The sequence below is a fragment of the Cavia porcellus genome, unplaced genomic scaffold (assembly GCF_034190915.1).
Source record: "Cavia porcellus strain 051 isolate PalLab524CR breed Dunkin Hartley unplaced genomic scaffold, mCavPor4.1 scaffold_13, whole genome shotgun sequence".
NCBI classification, from domain to species: Eukaryota; Metazoa; Chordata; class Mammalia; order Rodentia; family Caviidae; genus Cavia; species Cavia porcellus.
Window position 1 is genome coordinate 42,475,299 of NW_026947496.1, and position 18,738 is coordinate 42,494,036.

An 18,738-nucleotide genomic window follows, 5' to 3' on the forward strand; every position below is an offset into this window, starting at 1 on the left:
GCCTAACATGCATTAGGCTCTAAATTAATCCCCAGCACTTCAAAAAAGGGGAAGTCACTGTCAATAAGTAGCTAGAGTTGAATGTCTGCGGAAAGCGCTTTGGAAGCCAATGTCAGGTTGACCATGCCCAGCAATAATTTGATGACCACAAGACCCAGAAACTGGCATACAGGAATCCGTGAAGTAAGAACTCTAGATACTGGTATGGAGTTGTTACTGCGTAGGTTTACTGTTCACATTTTCTTTTAGTTATCTTTTTGATGTGATTATATACAATAGATTTTAATTACTGTAGTTGATTTTATTTACATTGTTGGCATTAAAATTGTGCTAGATCCAATAAAAGCAAATGATCATAACTGATAAAACAGGTGACTTTTTGCTAACAGCAAATGTACTTGATATCTTGTTTTTTAGTAAACCAATTTTGAGATGTAGGATGTAGACCTAAGCATAGCTACCTATGCCCACTTTCAAGTGAACTGAGTTTTTATGCACTGAGCTGACACAAATGGAAACTTTGGAAACAGACTGAGCATCTGCAGGATGCTGAGAGAACTGTTCAGCACCCATGGGATGTGATTTCCAGGGAGCACACACGACAGTGGTTCAATTTTAGATCTGTTCTTTTGTTTTTGTTTAAATACTGTTACACAGGATTTTTAAAACTTTTAACTTAATTTCATATGAATTATAAGTTGGTAGCGCTCTCTGCAGGCTGCTGAAAGCCAGTGAGTGGAGAAGGGGAATTTTGTCCCTTTCACAGCACATTTTACAAGGAATTGGCCACTACTTACACCATTTCTCTGTTTTAAATGGTATGTTTTTTTCAGGTTCCTACTTGACAACCTGAAAAAAGTGTTTTGGTGATGAGCTGTTATTAATACCTGATGGAAATCAGCCAGTCAGATTACTGTAAGAGAAAGAGGACTAAAAGAAAGTTCATAGATTGTTTTTCTTTTTCACAGGTTCTTTCATTATTGTGTGGAGGATTAAACCCAGGGCCTCACACATTCTAGACCAGACCTCTTTCCTCTGAGCCAAACCTCTAACCCTTCTATTACATTTTTTTTTTAATCTTGATAATTTGTGTTTGTTGGGGTTATCTGCCAACAGGAAAGAATAAATTTACATATTTATCTGGACTAAATTGATAATTATTTGTAGGGATGATTAAAAAATCTTTTAGGGGTACTAGCTGAACTTTACTTTTACTGCTTACTGGTTTTTAACCTGATGAGCTAAATAACTATTTGTGAATATTCTCACAGGCCACATTCAAGTCAGCGTTCTTGGCTACATGTATTTCATGTTATGACTTGTCAGAAGCTGATAATGCTTTAGTCATTTCACGTGTAATTTCACGTGTAATGTTCAAAAAGCAAGGGAAATTTTCATGATAAGTACTTTTAGAGTTTGAGTTAAAACTTGAATTAACTTTTTTACTATGGTGTATTTATTACAGAAAGATGCAAGAACCTTGTTGACCATTTCCTCTCATTCACACAGTAACAATACATCTGATATGTTATATCCTATTTACTCATGTGTTTATTTTACTTATTAATTTGTCTCTCCCTTTAGGTAAAGAGGATGAATATCCAAAGAAACCTTTGGGGCAGCTTCCACCTGAATTTCTTTCTGGTGGTATTAATCTCATGAGCAATGGACAAAGAAGTGTTGGCAGGCCCAGTCCCCATATAAACAGCAGAAGAGAAAGTGGTTCATCACCTCACAAAAGACATGAGCACTCGCCCCATCATCAGAGTAGAACTGGTACACCAGAGCGAGTGAGGCAGCTGAGACGGAAATCAGTGGATGAAGACAGTAAAAATCTTAAAGATGAAGAGAATTTTCAAAGAAAACTTTCATCAGGTCCACAAGACAGTTCAAAGCCCTATAATCATGCAGCTGCTAACCAAAACAGCAATGCTACTTCAAATATCAGGAAGGAATTTATGCCCAAATGGAATAAACCGTCAGATATGTCAGCTGTTGAAAGAACTGCCAGATATGTCATTGAAGGCAAAAGCAGATCAGTGCACCCCACACTGGCAGCCACCATTCCAAATTCTGCTGATGCTCGGATAGCCAATGCAAGGCACAAGATGAAGGTTTTGGATGGTGATGATGGGAAGCGGGGCTCTAATGCATCACAGTATGATAATGTCCCTGGGAATGAAAATGAAAATGGAGCTTCTGTTGAAGAGGCACTAGAGAGGGCTTATTCTCAAAGTCCAAGGAATGTCATTTACTCTAACAGCCCAAGAAAGCATGCTGAGCCAGGTTCTAGTCCACCAAAAGTATCCAGCAAGTTTACTGTTAAAGTACAGCCTCCAGGCTATGGAAAATACCCATCTCAGTTAGAAGGGGAAGACCAAGGGACCATCCACCCTCCATCCTACAGCAATCCCCCTGTTTACCATGGAAGTTCTCCAAAACATATCCCTACCCCTAACAGCTTTGTGTCTCCACAGATTAGTCCTGGCACTCAGATGAATCCTTCCAGGAGACCTTATGGTTCTACTCTTTCAGTTGATATTTCTCCAGAGAAATCTTACAGCCGCCCAACCCCTCTTGTACTACCATCTAGTCGAATAGAAGTCCTTCCTGTTGATATTGGTGCTGGGGGATACTCAGGCAATTCAGGGTCACCAAAGAATGGTAAATTCATCATTCCTCCGGTAGATTATTTGCCAGATAACAGAAAATGGTCAGAAGTTGGTTATACATCCAGATCGGAGATGCATGGACAATCATGGACTCGAGATACTAACCGTAGCCACTTAAGCAATTTACCAAAATATTCAGCCTTTCAACACATACCCTTTCAGGACCATAACCTGCCAGCAGTTTCAGTTGATAGCCCAGTGCGGTATAAAACTTCATCAGCTATGGAAGATGCCAGTCCAGCTGGGTATCAGTATGCAGGGCCTTCGCCGCCAGCATATCACTATAGAAATCGGGAAGGGTTCTCTGTTCAAGAGTCAGTATTGCTGTGAGAATTTATCCTTACTAAAGATGAGAGAACAGAAACCATATGAAATCTACATTGCTATATTTTAATTGCCAAAGCAGTATTTTATATTGTAAACAACTTGCACAATTCTAATGTATATCAGTAATGAGAATATATGGAAATATTTTCATCCCCATGCAGATGCTGCTTAAGATGAGCATTTTAAATTGCATCATCACTGGACCTCTTAAAATTTTAACCTGGAAACAGCAATAGCATTTAGGAATGCACATGATGATTCTTTACTCAGTATCATTTATTTTTTAAAACCTGGACATTTTTACTATGTTGGCCCATTCCATTTTGACTAATGTTTTAAAGCACTGAAAAACTGTCAAACAGATATTTTTAAGGCTCTGTGTAGTGTATGTCTTTTAATAGATAGTATAATCTATGCATACACATTTGAGCACAAAATTGAAATGTTTTTTAAAAAAAACTATTTTCAACCTAGATCCATGAAATAATGTTACTTTTCTTTTCCTTATCTTTCAGTCCAGTTTTTCCCCTTCATATTTTTAACCCAAAACCTAACCTGATTAAAAATTTGCTCTGACTTCATTAATACATCTCACAAAATGCTCATCATTCTCCTTCAGCTGCTGCCATTTTCTTTCAATCTGAAAATTAAAGACATTGGAGAGAAAAGCTAACCGCTCAACGGTGCTTAAAAATTGGGGCAGTTAAGCCAAAGGTGCAGCACTGACTGTGTCTGTACACCAGACCAGTCTTAGTGCCTCCATGCTTTTTGCTGTCTTCTGAGCAGCCAGGGAAAGCTGCAGCACAGCTCTAGGGATTCTGCAGGAAAAGCTCCAGCTGACTCATGCAGCACTTGCAGAGCAGGGCTGGTAGAGGGGTCATCTCTCACTCTGCCCTTTTTTCAGCACCCTCCTCCATGGGTCCAGGATAGTTGTTACATGACCTGTCTCTGACACTCTTTCTTTGAAAATGTAGTCAACTTGATATTGCTGCTCATACCAGGCCCTTACATTATTTATCCATGTTAAAATTGTTTTTTAAAAAAATTCCCTAATTGTTAATAGGAGTCTAGAACTTTGATCCTTTTTTAAAAACAGTGTGACTTTTATACTTTTAAAAACCTTTTTATTTTTCCTTTTTCAATGAAAAAAATCAGGTTTATGGTAAAACAAAACAAAACAAAAATCATTGATGTCTTTAAAAGTATTCTATTACACTACACTTACCAAACACTGAGAAAGTTTTGGGTACTCCACTAAAGTAGGACATTGTGTTGAAGTGGAGTGCTTGTTTTCAACATTATTTTGCTCACATTTACATAACAGAGAGTAGATGGTCCATGATTCCTCCTGTAGCAAGTTGGGGCTGTAAGCTTTTGAGGTACAAAAGTTTATGATAAAATGAAAATAACATTTGTTTAGTGAATGTGAGAGTATTTTTATGTATATAGTCTATAATTTTAGTCAACTTCTTAATGATGTTATTAATGGCAAAACAAATGCAGTGTATTAAAGCTAAACACTACACTGAAACCCAAAATGCTGATAAAATAACTGGCTCTTGATTTAGATCATGTGGAAGCTGAAAAATAAATGTACATTAAAATGTAGCAGATTATATAAAGTCCGATTTTTAAAATGTGTTTCTGTGACATGTAATAAACCAAGCTGTACAATTTAGTTTATAATAGCAGCATCTGAGCTGCTGCAAAATATATATCAACAGTGGTAAATACTGTAGATTTATATATATATATATACACACACAAAATATATATATACACACACATACTATTTTCTTATGTCATCTATGACATTTTTTACTTGTATGCTTTTTTGATGTGATTTTTTAACATGCTAAAAGTAACATTTTGTTTTGTCTTTTGTGTGAATTTGTTTTTAATATGGCGAAAGTGCTGTATCTCTGATACTTCTAAGGCTAATTGTCTTTTAATTGAGTAAATGTTGCCTGGTCTTCACCTATCGCGCTTTTATGTGTTACAATTCTATGTTGTATGTTCTATTAATTTGTAGTAAGACTGTATTTAGAACTGCATCATCTTTTCTTTATTTAATGACATTATTAATGGCAATAAGATTTTATTTTCATTTTAAAATGTACCTGTTAGTAGGAAAATTTAATTTGAAATTTTGCCACCATACAGTTTTCATCTTTCAGATTTATTTTTTAATAAAAGATAAGTAATGGTAAAAGGTGAAATAATATTGGCAAAGTGGGTCAAAATATATTTATGTAAAACATTTTGTAAGGATGATTTTACTCTGTAACTACATTCACAAAATGTATTTTTACATTGATTCAGTCTTTTCTTCCTGACAGTTTTGCCCAACATAATAAGTATTTTAGAATGGTTTTTATTTTTATGATTTACTTGAGAAGTTAAACCAGATCCAATTCTCAGAAGCTTTTAAAACTGACTGTTGTAGGTGTTTATTTTTTAAAAGTGTATTTAAAAATGAATAATTTCTTAAACCTGAGAGATACATATAAAATCAGGTCTGAGTTTCAGTAATAGGTTTCTTGAAAGAATGAAAAGAGAGTCAGTAGGACATTTCTGGGGAAGAAAAATAATTTTTTAAAGGTTGTAATTTTTTTTTCATTTTAAGACAGTTTGAACTTGTGCCATACTCATTATAATGGTAAAGTATACTTTCATAGTTGTAGTCGGCTAAGACTGATTTCCAGTGTAATATGGCACAAAAACAGTACCCATTCACAGTTTTCATAATTGGAGTGGCACATGCTATGTCTCCAAATGTGGATTTACTTCAGAGGACTTGCAGCTTCTTCTTCTGAAAATAAGATTATTTTACTGTTAGTTCTTACGCTCACACTTCTATTTTAGTGTGTACTTGATGTGCATTTGCATATCAGTGTTACTCTGATTAGAATTCTGGAAATTTTAAATTCTGTTTTAAATTGTCCTTAAAGATTTTAAATATCTAAATCTATTGTAGGTATTAGTGCTTATTGACCAACTAGAAGGGGTCAAACTTTAAAAATGACCCAAGATAGAATGAAAAAAACCAGTTAACCTTTTCATGCATTTTACATTTAGATTTTCACTTTTATCTGTAAATCTAGGTATAATTGCCACTACCTTATAGATAAGAAGGTAAAGAAAGGAACTTTTTAGATTTCTTAAGAGTGAATCTTGGGGCTAAGGATGTAGCTTAGTGAAACAATGTCTTCCTGGCAAGCGCGAGATCCTGAGTTTGATTCTCATTGGAAAAAAAAAAAAAAAACAAACATGAATCTTGCTTGCCATTCATTCCTTTTTCTGGTAAATTTTAAAATTATTTTCTGCTTGTGTCCCACTCCAGAACACTTAAATCATAATATCGGTGTGGAACTTAAGTATCAGATAATTATATTTTCCTCCACAACTTTAAAGTTTAATTTTAAATTCTTTGTTTGCACCCCTCCCCAGTATTATAGTCCCATTATAGGATACATCAAAAGTCCTTAACAGATCAAGATGCAGGATCTAGAAATTAATGTCAGGAAAACTGGGAAATTTTTCATTGGGAAGATTTAACATTACTAGCATCTATGTGCATTTCACATATTGTGAATGGAAGATAGCATGATACTATAATTTTAGTTTATTTGTTGCTTCCTATAGTCCTTCAAAGATAGGTGGAGGATTTATGAAGATTTCCATTTTCTGTATAACCTCGGCCTCTCAGTTTTGGAAGACTAAGACCTAAGACTGGACTTGAGTGTTCTGGTCCAGTCATTTTATTGAGCAACTACAGTGTACAAAGGAGTGTACTAGGTTCACACTTAGGTCATGAAACAAGTTTGTAATTTGTGTGTCTGGATTCAGTGTTGAAAGTACAAAGAGGCTTTACTATAGGCAAAGAAAGAGGGAAAGTGAACCCAACTCCAGGCTCTGGGAAGGCTTATGAGGGAGTTGCCTCAGGTGAGCCTAAGAGTATTTGCAGTCATGGACAAAAGGTTGGGAGAAAGTGGCATTTCTGTGGAGGGAGGCAGGGAGTGTCATGGAGGGCCTTAGGAAAGCTGATCCTGCAGGAGGACTTTGCCATGTGTGTGTTCCTATTTCTTCACGGTCCCCGAGGCTGTGGTGTAAGGGGAAGAGCTGGAGGTGGTTAAGCAGACAGAGGCCATGGTGACTGCAGAACTTGAAGCCAGGGAGGAAGTCATGAAGACGTGATTTGAGAACTAATTACTAAATGAAATTGGCCAGACATGACAATGAAAATAATCCGAATAATCTTAATTAGAAAAAGATGTGACACTTACTGCCTACTGAGGCATCCATTGCTGTGCTAAGTGTTTTACTTGCATCAACTCTAATCCTCACAATAACCCTGAAATCTATACACGTTGTTCCCAATTTTCTATTGAGAAAACTAAGGCCCAAAGTTTAACTTACTCCTAGTTAAGTAATAATGCCAGCAGAATCCAAGCAGAATTCCTAGCCTGTTTCTCCCACCTTTCCCCTGACCTGATTGAAGAAAGTACAATTTATCTGTCATAAAACTCACCCATTTTAAGTTTCTACTTAATATTTTTTATAATAGTACAGTCATCACAACTAATACCAAAACACTACCATCATCCCAGAATAGATCCTGTTCCGGTTTGCACCTGTACCCATACTCACTTTAAGCCTCAGGCAACTACTGATCCACTTTCTGTCCTGATTTGCCTTTTCTGGACACTACACAAATGGAACCAGACAATGCGTCTTTTGCATTTGGCTTCTCAGCAGTGCTTTTGCATGTATCACTAATTATTTTCCATTTTATTACTGTCTAGTATTCTGTTGTATGGCTACATCACATTGTGTTATCCATCTACCCGTTGATACGTAAATTGTTTTCACAAGCTATTGTGTACAGGTTTTTATGTGGATGTATGTTTAGCCTTTTAAGAAACTTCCTGACTTTTCCAAAGCAGCTATACCATTCCCCACTTTCTACCCAGAGTAGAGGAGGTGTCTGATTTGTCCACATCCTTGTTTATACTTGTGATTATCTGAGTTTTTAAAATTGTAGCCATCCTAGTGGATGTGAAGTGGACCTCATTGTGACTTCAGTTTGTATTTCTCTGATAACTAATAATGTTGAGCACCTTTGCATATGCTGAGGGCCAGTTGTATTTCCTCTTTGGTGAAATGTCTGTTTACATTTTGTTCTTTTTTTATTGAGTTTTTAAATTTTTATTATCAAATAGGAAGAGTTGTTAATATATTCTGGTTGCAAGTCCTTCACAAGAAATGATTTGCAAATAATTTTTCCTACCCGTGACTTGTCTATAATTTAATGGTGTCTTTTGAAGTGCAAATATTTTTAATTTTAATGAAGTCTAATATATTAGTTTTTCTTGTATAGGTTATCTTTTTAGTATTATATTTCTCTGTCTAACTTGAGATCACAAAGACTTTTTCCTGTTTTATTCTGGAAGTTTTATACTTTAGGTTTTAAATTTGGGACTGTGAGCCATTTTGAATTAATTTTTATATAAAGGGTGAAGTAAGGTTATAAATTCCAGAGGGTAGCCAATGATCTTGGCACAGTGGCTAAAAGTAAGACTTGTCCCTCATTGCACCTCTGTCCAAAGTCAGTTGAGCATATATATAGGAGTTTAAGTTTTAAAATCTGTTAAATGTACATTCTCCAACTCCATAATTTTTCATATATGCAAAGATAGAAATGCTTATTTTTCATACTTTACTCTTTTTTACTTTGCATTTCTATATAGAGTTTAGGATCTGCTAATCAGTTTCTGCCAAAAAGACGACTGGGATTTTTGTAGGGATTATTCTGAGTCTACAGGTTCAGGAAGATTGTCATATTAGCAATACTGAATCTTCAACCTATAAACATAGAATGACTCTTCATTCAGTTTCACCTTTAATTTCTCCCAGAAATGTTTTATATGGTATGTGGCTTCCACTTCTTTTGCTTAAAGTCAGTTATATTTTATTCACTTTTGAATGGAACCATTCTCTTCTGAATTTGTGTCCCTACATATTCTCCTGCTGAAGGTGAGAAAGGGTCAGGATTGGTTTTTTAATTCCTGAGCTGGGTGGAAGAGTGGATGATGGGGTTACCATATGATAAAAAGAACTCAGGAGAAGGAGCTTTGGTGGGAAAACAACTTCTGTTTTGACATGTAGAATTTGAGGGTTGGAGATTGACAGATGGTGTTGTCTGACAGGAAGTTGGCTGCTTCAGAGTGTTCTGGGGCTCGCCAGCATGAGAGGTATGCAGTCGTAAGAGTGTACCCACCCTGAGAAAAGGCAGGCGAGCAAAGGGAAGAGAGTTGTAGGTAGTAACATTTAGCAGAATTAATTTTAACAAAGAACAATGTTCCTTTGGATTTATCAGTTCAGTAAAGTAGGCCCGAGGCTGTCAGATCTAAAGGGTAGTCAGAGGGACTACTGAGTGTGACCTTTAGGCAAATTATATTCCTTTTCTGGGCCTGTTTTCCTCATCTCTAAAGTATGGGCATTTAAGAGGGAAGAGAGAAGGGGGAAACAGTTATGAACCAATTCCACCATATTTGAGTGCCCAGAGACTGGAGTCTGCCTTGAATATGGACTTTGCATCCGTAACTGGCCAAGGTTTAAGGTCCTGATAAAATGAGGGTGGGACAAAATAAGTTCTTGTTCTTATGGAGCTTATATGTGGATCCGCTTCCTCATCTATAAAATGGGTATTTTCATAGTTCTGAGGACTGAGTGAGTTAAACTGCTTGGCACAGTATCCTTTCATTAATAGTTTATCATATTTGTAATCATAGCACATTGTGCTAGATTCTAGTGACCAATGGGGACCTGGCCTTGTTTCCATAGACCCAAGAATATAGGGGAGCACAGAAGTACAGGCATTTGCAAACAATACATGAGAGAGAAAGCATGTTTGGCACAATTTATGAAGATGGTGGCAGGGCTGAAGAAGTAGTGCGTCAGAGATGGGGAGGATGGGTGGGTTTGTGTGGAAGACTGCTAGTTGGAAATCAGTTTGACTTCAAAATTCTCAAGTACCGCTACAATAAAACCCTTTGGTTTAATTCCAATTTGTTATTTTATGTACTTGTAAGTATTAAAACAATTATTAAACTTTCTGTAATTCAGATTTGGTTTATTTGGAGGAAAATCAACATAATCTGAATGTAAAAGGCAGTTTGGAGAAAACTGCACTGCTTATGTCATTGACTGTAATTAAACATGACTGCCATGAATAGAAGGAGATGTGATTTAGAAATAACAGCGTACAAAGATGAAAGGATTACCTTCTCCAGAAACTAAACATCAGTCAGCCATTTGTCTTAGTTACTTTCTCATCCTGGGACGCAATACACAACACGCATAACTTGAAGGAGAGATTTATTTCAGGTCATGTTTTTAATTCACAGTTCGCTGGCACCAAGGCAGGAAGGGCAGTGTGAAAAAGTCCGTTGGAGGAAAACTGCTCACTTCACGACAGCCAAGAGTCAGAGAGAGAAGAGGAGCCAGAAAGGGTGACACACCTTTCCAGGTCACACCTCCAGTGACACTCCTGACCAGGCCCTACCTCCAGCACTCTAGACCTAAACCATAACAGCATTGAAGAGAAAAGCTAAATCCACCCTGAATTAATAAGCTGTGTCACAAGTCTATGGTGTAAGTCTAGGCATATCACTGAGCCCCTCTAGGATCTGGTGTTTTTTTTGTTTTGTTTTGTTTTTTGTTTTTTTTAATCGGTACCGGGGATCGAACTCACGACTGCCTGCTTACAAGGCAGGTGTTTATGCCGCTGAGCTAAATCCCCAGCCCCCTGGATCTGGTTTTTTGATGTGCGCATACAAGGTGGAGGTGGAAAACAGTTTGAGCAAGATTCTGCTCCAAGAATTGAATCCAAAAATTGTCTCGTCTGTACTGGGTAAATGTCACAGGCTAGCAAAGCAACAGCCTAGATGGTGGCTGCCCTTGCGGAACAGTGTGCTGGGGAAGGCAGACGTGGGTCACGTGGCTATCTCCTACTGTGGTAAGGACCAAGAAGGAAGGGCACCCAGAGCCATGAGTGCCTTTAGCAATCATCCTAAGCCTTGGAGGACATTTTGGGGGTATGGGAGTAGAGCAGACCGGCTGGAAGCCAGGAGACATGAGGCAACTTTTACTTTACAACCTGAGAGCAAAGAAAGCTTCATAGCCCATGTTGACACGCAGGGCTGGAGTCAGACATGAATGCACCGCGAATAACAGCATTATCAGAGTTATCTTTGAAAAAGAACAGTGAGAGTGGCCCTACGAATTTGTCAGTTTGGTAAAATGGACTAGGAGCTATCAAATTTACACAATAGTCTGAGTTTGCCCCTCAGTGTGACCTTGGATGTGCACATTCTCTTTAGGCCTGACTTTCCTCAGCTATAAAATGTGGTCAGAAGAGAAGAGATGGCAGAGAATATTGCAGACGGTGGACCTCCACCATGTCTGCAAGTAAGAACTGATTGGAGAGCTTCCAAAAGTACTGCATTCTGGACCCATCCCAGACCAGTTAAATCAGGACTGTGCAGTATCAGGCCCAAGAATTAGGTTAGTTTTTGTTTTTTAAGTTGAACACTGATATGGTTCAACATTTCATGATTCAGTAATCTAATCCTTAAAACCCAAACTGTTCCTTGTAATGCAATTTATAGAAATATACTGCAAGAAATTTGAGCCTTGGGCTTTAAACCCTTGATGAGGAACCATAAATGACCAGCCTCTGTTAGCAAGCAAAATGCACTGGCCCCCTAGCAAAAGGAGGAAGATGGCTCTCTGCACGTTTCTTTTTTCTTCTAGCTCCTGTGTCTATTATCAGGAAACCACCTTAAAATCATATTAGAGGATTTTTTACTTTGAGGTTTTGTGTGGTGCAGTGGAAAGAACATGAGCTTGAAAACAAGCTTGGAGGCAAATCTGCTCTCCGCAAAGCTGGATGGACGAAATTTCATGAACGCAATGGAGAAACCACACCTCACCTGCCACTGTTCTGATCACCCTGGAGCTGAAGAGCTCCATGCAGCTTAAGGGTGGAGTGTACATGTTACTGGGGGCCATGTTCTTATTTAAAGATTTTTTTCTCTGTAGAATTGTACCCCCAAATGAAATATAGGCCAAGAAAAAAAAGTTGTGCAAATGAGCACAAAGTTATTAAACATGTTCTATATTCCTATTAGAGAAATGAAACTGAAACAATGATTGGAAAAGATCATTGGCAAAAAGAATACTGTTCACACGCTGATAGGGAGAGTAAAATTGCACTCCAAAAATTATCAGTTTTCCAGTGTGAGAATTTATATGTTCTTTGATCTAGCAATACCGTTTCTATGAACGGAAACACATGAGAATAGATATATCTAAAGGGATGTTTGTAATAGAGAAGAAATGCCCATCAGTAGATAATAGGTTTGGTATATCCTTACAGAATACATAGGTATCTGTGTTCCTGTGGTCCTTAGCTGACTTTCAGCTTCTGGCTTTGCCTCAGATCAGCCTGGAAGCGTGCTGGTGTCAAAGGTCATGAGTTGGTTGGGGAAGAGAGTTGCTAACCATGAGTGTGAGAACCATGGGCCCTCAGAAGGCTCATGCAAAATTCTATTTACAAAAGATTTTGAGAATTTTTAGGGCAAATCATGAAGAACATTTTGGAACCGATAACTGTGCATCTGAGACATGAGAGTGAGCCACATCGAAACAAGGCAGGGAGGGAAGTGTGAGGGGCAAAGGTCCCTAACAAGGCATGGGGGGGGGGGAGAGGGAAGCAGGACATAACCGCCCCCCTAGTAACTATAAACAAGCATCACAGTGCCTTTGGTGTTCAGTGAAGGCTGGTCCTTGGAGGGGCTCTTGGGCTGCTCTCCCTCACTACACACTCCTCCTCGCTACTGTTTGTCAGTCTGAGGAGGGGCCGCCCTGAAAGCAGGTGGTCCCTGGAGGTCAAGGACCAAGAGAATTCACATTCTGATTGTCTCAAGGCAGACATGGCCCAAGGATGAAAGCATGCTGCATTTTACTATTGAAGCTGAGGTCAGAACGATGCCCAGTGACCGAAAGTTTGAAAAGCAGCTACAGTAAAAATATTTTAAAGGCAAATGTCTCAGAAATATGAAGACCTTGACATATAAAAAAAGTCAGATCAGATGTCTCGTATTCTCTTCATGCTGAATAAATCCATGTTGGATTTAAAGGCTTCTTTTTAAAAGCATGTCTAGGAAGCCAGTCCTTTCATCCCCTGGCCACCCCTGATCAGAAACCACAGGAAGGTGTTTATTGACTCTGAACAGGTGGAGGAGATTTTTAAACCTGGATTGTCCTGTCTCTTGAAAATCATTGGATAGTCCATTAGTACAGATTTTATGGGTCACCAAAATATTCTCTGATTTAGCCACTGTTACAGTTTTCTGATTTATTTTGTCAATATTCATAAAAATAAAAATACATAATATTACATGCACAAAAAGAATATAAACCAAAATAAGACAGTCCTTTTAAATTGAGCATATATAGCTTTTAAAAAAAATACTTTATGTTGATTTTTATTTTTAAATCTCTTTGCAAACCAGGAGAAAACTGTTTGGGTGAGCCCTGGTCCACATACAGCACTTATGTGCTCTGAATATTGTGTGTTTCAATACCAGGTGATATCAGTGGAACCAGGTGGTTGACAGAAAATTAGATTCTTTAGCCAAACCAGATGCTGAGCTTCTGCCCAGAATCAATATACTATTACAAGTCCTGGAGACTAATAAACATATCATAACTATTCATTTATGGATAGGTTCATGGAAGTAACTTCGGAAAAGGAATCCAAGCTTGATCCAGCCTTTGTCACACCAGATGCAGTGTGTGTTTAGTCAGAGTCCTTAAAAGGAAAGTGTATTTTTAAAATATCCACTGTAATCTACAAGTTAAGTTTAAGATAAACTGAAAGAAGTGAAGGAAATGGGAACCTAATTGAAGCTGATATAAGACATTATGAACAACAAAAAAATTATGAACAGTGTAGAGAAAGTTCTGTGAGAGAATGTGTGGTGGTAGGCATGAGGGGAAACATGGAAATCCAGTCACCAGACAACATCACATGTGGACAAGAGGCCACAGAGAGCTGCCTTCGCCCAGCGAGTGTCTGACATCTGGAAGGCTATGTTTGGGACCCCTCAGGAGGTCTCAGATCACCTCAGTGTCAAATTTATTTTTGTCTTTCAGTGGTCTCCTAGTTTGTGACTGGCATTTTACAGATGAAGAAGCAAGCCCAGAATCTCAAAGGACTTATGATCTCACACGTAGGCAGGGACTGTACCTTGTCTTTCTCAACCCGTGCTTTGTTCTGAAGCAGAGTGACAGTGACAAATTGGAAGCAGTAAAGAGGACACTCTATAATATACATACTTCCTGAAGCCAGCACACCCCAGCCTGACAACAGAGAGGTGAGGAAGGCAGATATATTTAAAACCAACCAACAAACACAGTCACAAATAGTCGAAAGATGATATTTGAATCCAGTTAATAGAAGTAAAAGCCTGACAAAACTCACTTCATGGTGTTGCTGTGTAAGTTGGTACATGTAATACAGTCCGTAAGTGACTCTCATTCATTCTACATAATGTTATTGACTTAGCTACTTTGTGCCAGTAAGGACCCATCAGAATAAAGTTAAATTTGTTTACGGCACTCCTAATTTAACAACACCCCAGAGACAGAAGTGAGGTGGCCCACAGCTGTAATCTCAGGACTAGTGAGGCTGACGCAGAAGGATCACCACGAGTTCCAGGGCAGTCTCAGCTACCTTGGGAGTTCAAGGCTGGACTGGCCTACATGGAAAGAGCCTGTCTGAAAAAGCAGAACAATACAAACTCCAGACAGCTCTCCTTGAAGTCTTCAGTAGTACTTCCTTGGATTATTATAAAAATGAAAGTGTTCACTTGAACTGGAAGTTAAGATTATGCTCCCAATTATCTGGGTCACTAATTCTAAAACTTTAATGTGCATACACATGACCTGAGGGTCTTGCTTAGATGCAGCTTGTGATTTTGCAGGTCTGCCATTTGCTCTGAGATTCTGCATATCTTATAAGCTCCTAGGTGCAGTTGGTGCTACTGCTGTAGGGACCATGCTGAGAAAAAGCGTTCAAGGCCGGGGTCCTGAGGAAGAGTCAGGGGTGAGGTCCTTCCTCACCTGCTGTGCGCGTCACAGCCTGAGGCAGCTGTCCATCACAACAGCTTCCTCCCCTGAGCCATGGTGATGAATGAAGGAGCCGTTTGCCTTCTTCCTGCATGTCTCCACAGACTCCATTCACTTCTGAGGCTCAGGACCTCTGAGGGGTCTGTTCTGGCTGTTGGAGATGGTGCTTTTCCTTCTCCAGAGGCAGCTCAGCAAGCCCTTGAGCGGTAAATGGTTGCCTTTGGGGGTTCTTTGGGGCAGCTTCCAGCGAGTGGAAGAAGTGCCTGTTGACATTTTCTCCTTAACACACCATTTCCCTTCCTATCTTGCATGCAGATGGGCCAAACTATTTTAGCAATGGTTCTTTGGTGGACAGCTCCCTTTCCCTGTTTACTTCTGTATGTGTGTTCCACGGGCAAGAGAGATAATGAAATTTAGCTTAACCAAGCTGTGGGTTGGAAGTTATAACCTACCTAATTCTTTAATTAAGCTATCAATTAAGGCTGTATCTATGCCACCTGCTTTGCCTGGGCCTTGTGCCATGTGGAAGTGCCAGCACTGCCAAACTTGTCCCTACAGAACCCAGGGCTTTAGTCAATCTTTAGTCATTGCTCTCTTGCCTTCCTTCTGGCTTTCTAAAGGATTTTTTAAAAAGTTCACTTGTGCATGAGTTGCCCAACTCATTTGTCAGTATGTGGGACTATAGAATGTTCAAGTCAACTAGCAGACTTCAGCCGGGCCTTCCAAGGGCTCTTGTTCCCCAAGGAGAATGCTGTTCTTGACTACCTGTGCATAGGGGTGGTCAACTTTCATTCTGTAAAAGCCCTGAGAAAAAGAAAAAAATAAGAATTAAGGGAAAGGAAGAAGGTAAGATCTATTACAAATTTATCTTTGTGACCTGGATGAGTGGCCAGCAGCAATTGCTGAATAAATACATGAATGAAAACAAAAGGAAAAGGCTTTGGACATAAAGTATGTGTATCAACCCAAATGTCTTAGTGGTCCAAGGCTCTTGTCTTATGCATGCTGAGAATCTACTGACACACCTTTGCTGTTTCCTCCTAAAAGAGGAAGTCCAGTCACTTTGTGGGATCACAGACAGCTCCTCAACTGTACAGTGGCCTCTTTCAGGCTGTAGAACTCAAAACTCTAATATCAAACATAGCCTGGACTAAAACCTCTGTCTTAGCTCCATATGTGTCTGAAGTATCAAGCTGTGGACTGTCCATGACATGTGCGTGGCCCACCTTAGCCCGCCATGAGTCAGGGTGCTATTGAGTTATGTGGGAGGCCTGCCACTACCCACGGTAAATAATTTCCTGAAGAACTGGTATTTTAGAGAAAGACTTAGCCTCCAAACATGCCGTGCTCTTCACTTTGAGCACCTTGGGTCTTCATCCCAAGATGTTAACTATATCCCTGTTTACCAAGGAAAGTGACGCCTAAGTTTACGAGGAGTAGAACTTCTCAGTGTTCATTCCCTAAGTGTAAGGCAAAGGGAAGGACACTCAGGGAACCAGAATACCTCACTTTCCCTGATGAGGAAGCGCCCAGGGTATCTCTGGTTTAGTTAGAAACTGAACAAGGGTCCATGTACCTTATCAGCCTGGATATTTTTCTAGGTCATTCAAAGTGAAGAATAACTGTCTTATGTTCCCTTGTTCCCTCCCTCCCTTCCTTTAGGAATATACAGAGAGCATCTTCTTGTGTTATGCAGTTGTGCTGGGCCCTGGGAACACAGCAGTGACAAAACAGATAAGCCCTACAGTCTCAGGGTTTCTGTCCCACTAAGGGAAGTAGATATAGCAAGGTTGGGCACAATGCATCAGAGAGCTACAGTGAGGTGTTCTACAGAGTGCTGCAGAACAGGCAAAGTCTGGAGGAGGAGGGATTGAGAGCATGTGCTGTGATCATGCAAGGATCTCTCTGAGACATTGCCTCTGGGAATCCACTGGAAGGAGCTGAGGAGCAAGCTATCTGGGTACTTGGAGGAGACTCACATGGGCAGCAGGGATGGCATGTGTACCTGCTGTCAGGCAGGAGTGCTCTGGTGTGCAGGAAGGGCCGGAAATGGAGAAGAATGGAGATTCTACAACAGAGGCCAGTCCAGACCGTGAAGTCACCAGGACCTGGCTTTAATCTGAGAAAGACGAGTGAATTTTCAGGAAGACACAGGTGTGGCTTCTATCACAATTCTCTGGGCTGCTGGTTGAACAGGTGGGTGGGTGTGGAAGGCGGGTAGCAGCAGGGGGAGGTGAGAGCAAATCTCAGCTGTCAACAGAGGAGAACCACTGGTGGTTTGGACAGGGCCTGCGCACTGATGGGTACAAGGGTCCAAATCTGAACATGATTTGAAGATAAATCTTTTCCATTGGGTTGGATGTAGAGTGTGAGACAGGTGACAGGGATGATACCATAGGATTTTGGGGGAAGGTTTGAATTATTTGAAGGGTAATGTGACACAAACTGGAAGGGAAAGACAGAGGTGCCAAGGAACGAGGAAGCTTGGTATGGGCCATGGAACAGCATACCAGTGAAGTCCTTCCCCCATAACAGACTCAGTGTGAAGCATTTAATGGACACAACAGCACTAGTCTCTTCTCCATTGAGAGATAGTTTGCCCACAGATAACCATAGCCGACCTCTGCTGCAAAATAGATCCTGTTTCATTTATCTCTCTCAACTGTACAGTTTCCGGGTTGGCACTGGCTCCTCACACGGCTAATGAAGATATGAGTTTTCTCCTTTTTCCTTTTCAGTAGTGGGAGATTAGCAGCTTTGTTCTGCTACTAGAGCTTCCAGATGCTATAAAGGAATCTGGTAAGTTGGGGAGTAGACACAAGAGCCTGTGGGTGTTTCAGGGCCTGAACAGACAGTGCTTCTGGCCTTTGAGGGTAGAAGCCAAAGAACAGGTCTCTAACCTGGGATGGCCGAGGAAAAAAGAGGAATCTGAGCAATGAAGTAAGCAGTCATCACTGAAGTATGAAGACTGAATGCCACCTGCTGAGAGGTGAGCCATGTGAAGTCAGGAGTGAGGGACAGCCACCCCAGGGTAGAGTCTGGGAGACCAGGTGGCTTCTGGCTCCTTCTTGTCTGAAGGATGCTAACTGGGAAAGTCTTAGAGGCCATAGTGTATACTGAGAAGAGAACCAGGGAGGAGTTCTCATCCCATCCTGATTAAGAAATATATTAGTTACCTGTGACCAAATAACAAATCATGCTAAAAATGTGTGTGTGTGTGTGTGTGTGTGTGTGTGTGTGTGTGTGTAATTTCTACTCATGCTCTTTCTAGCATGGTGTCTTCAGACTGGTGACGCTTCTTACCTAATCACTTAGAGTTCCAAGCTGTGTGTCCCTAGAGGAAAGCTGTGTCCCCTTTTCTAACCTGCCCTTGGTTCTTTCTTCTTCTGCTATCTGCTTGTAAGAAGTAGGTTCCTGGAGCTTGCCCTTATTTGTAGGTAGGACACTCAGATTCTGCCTGTTGCTGGGGGTATATCAAATATTGTTGTACATTTTACATCCCATAGAGGCCTGTGACAGTCTGGAAACCTTTGAATTATGC

General features: G+C 39.8%; 1 protein-coding gene across 4 annotated transcripts in view; it reads left to right on the plus strand.

The window, feature by feature from the left end:
• Positions 1-10,122, plus strand: part of Usp6nl (USP6 N-terminal like) — a 159,127-nt gene extending 149,005 nt beyond the window's left edge. For all 4 annotated transcript variants that reach the window (XM_013156505.3, XM_063260152.1, XM_063260150.1 and 1 more), the window contains one exon: positions 1,585-10,122. In XM_013156505.3, coding sequence (XP_013011959.2) covers positions 1,585-3,002 — 1,418 coding nt within the window. In that variant the 3' untranslated portion in view covers positions 3,003-10,122. The remainder of the gene's footprint in view (positions 1-1,584) is intronic.
• Positions 10,123-18,738: the final 8,616 nt, after the last annotated feature.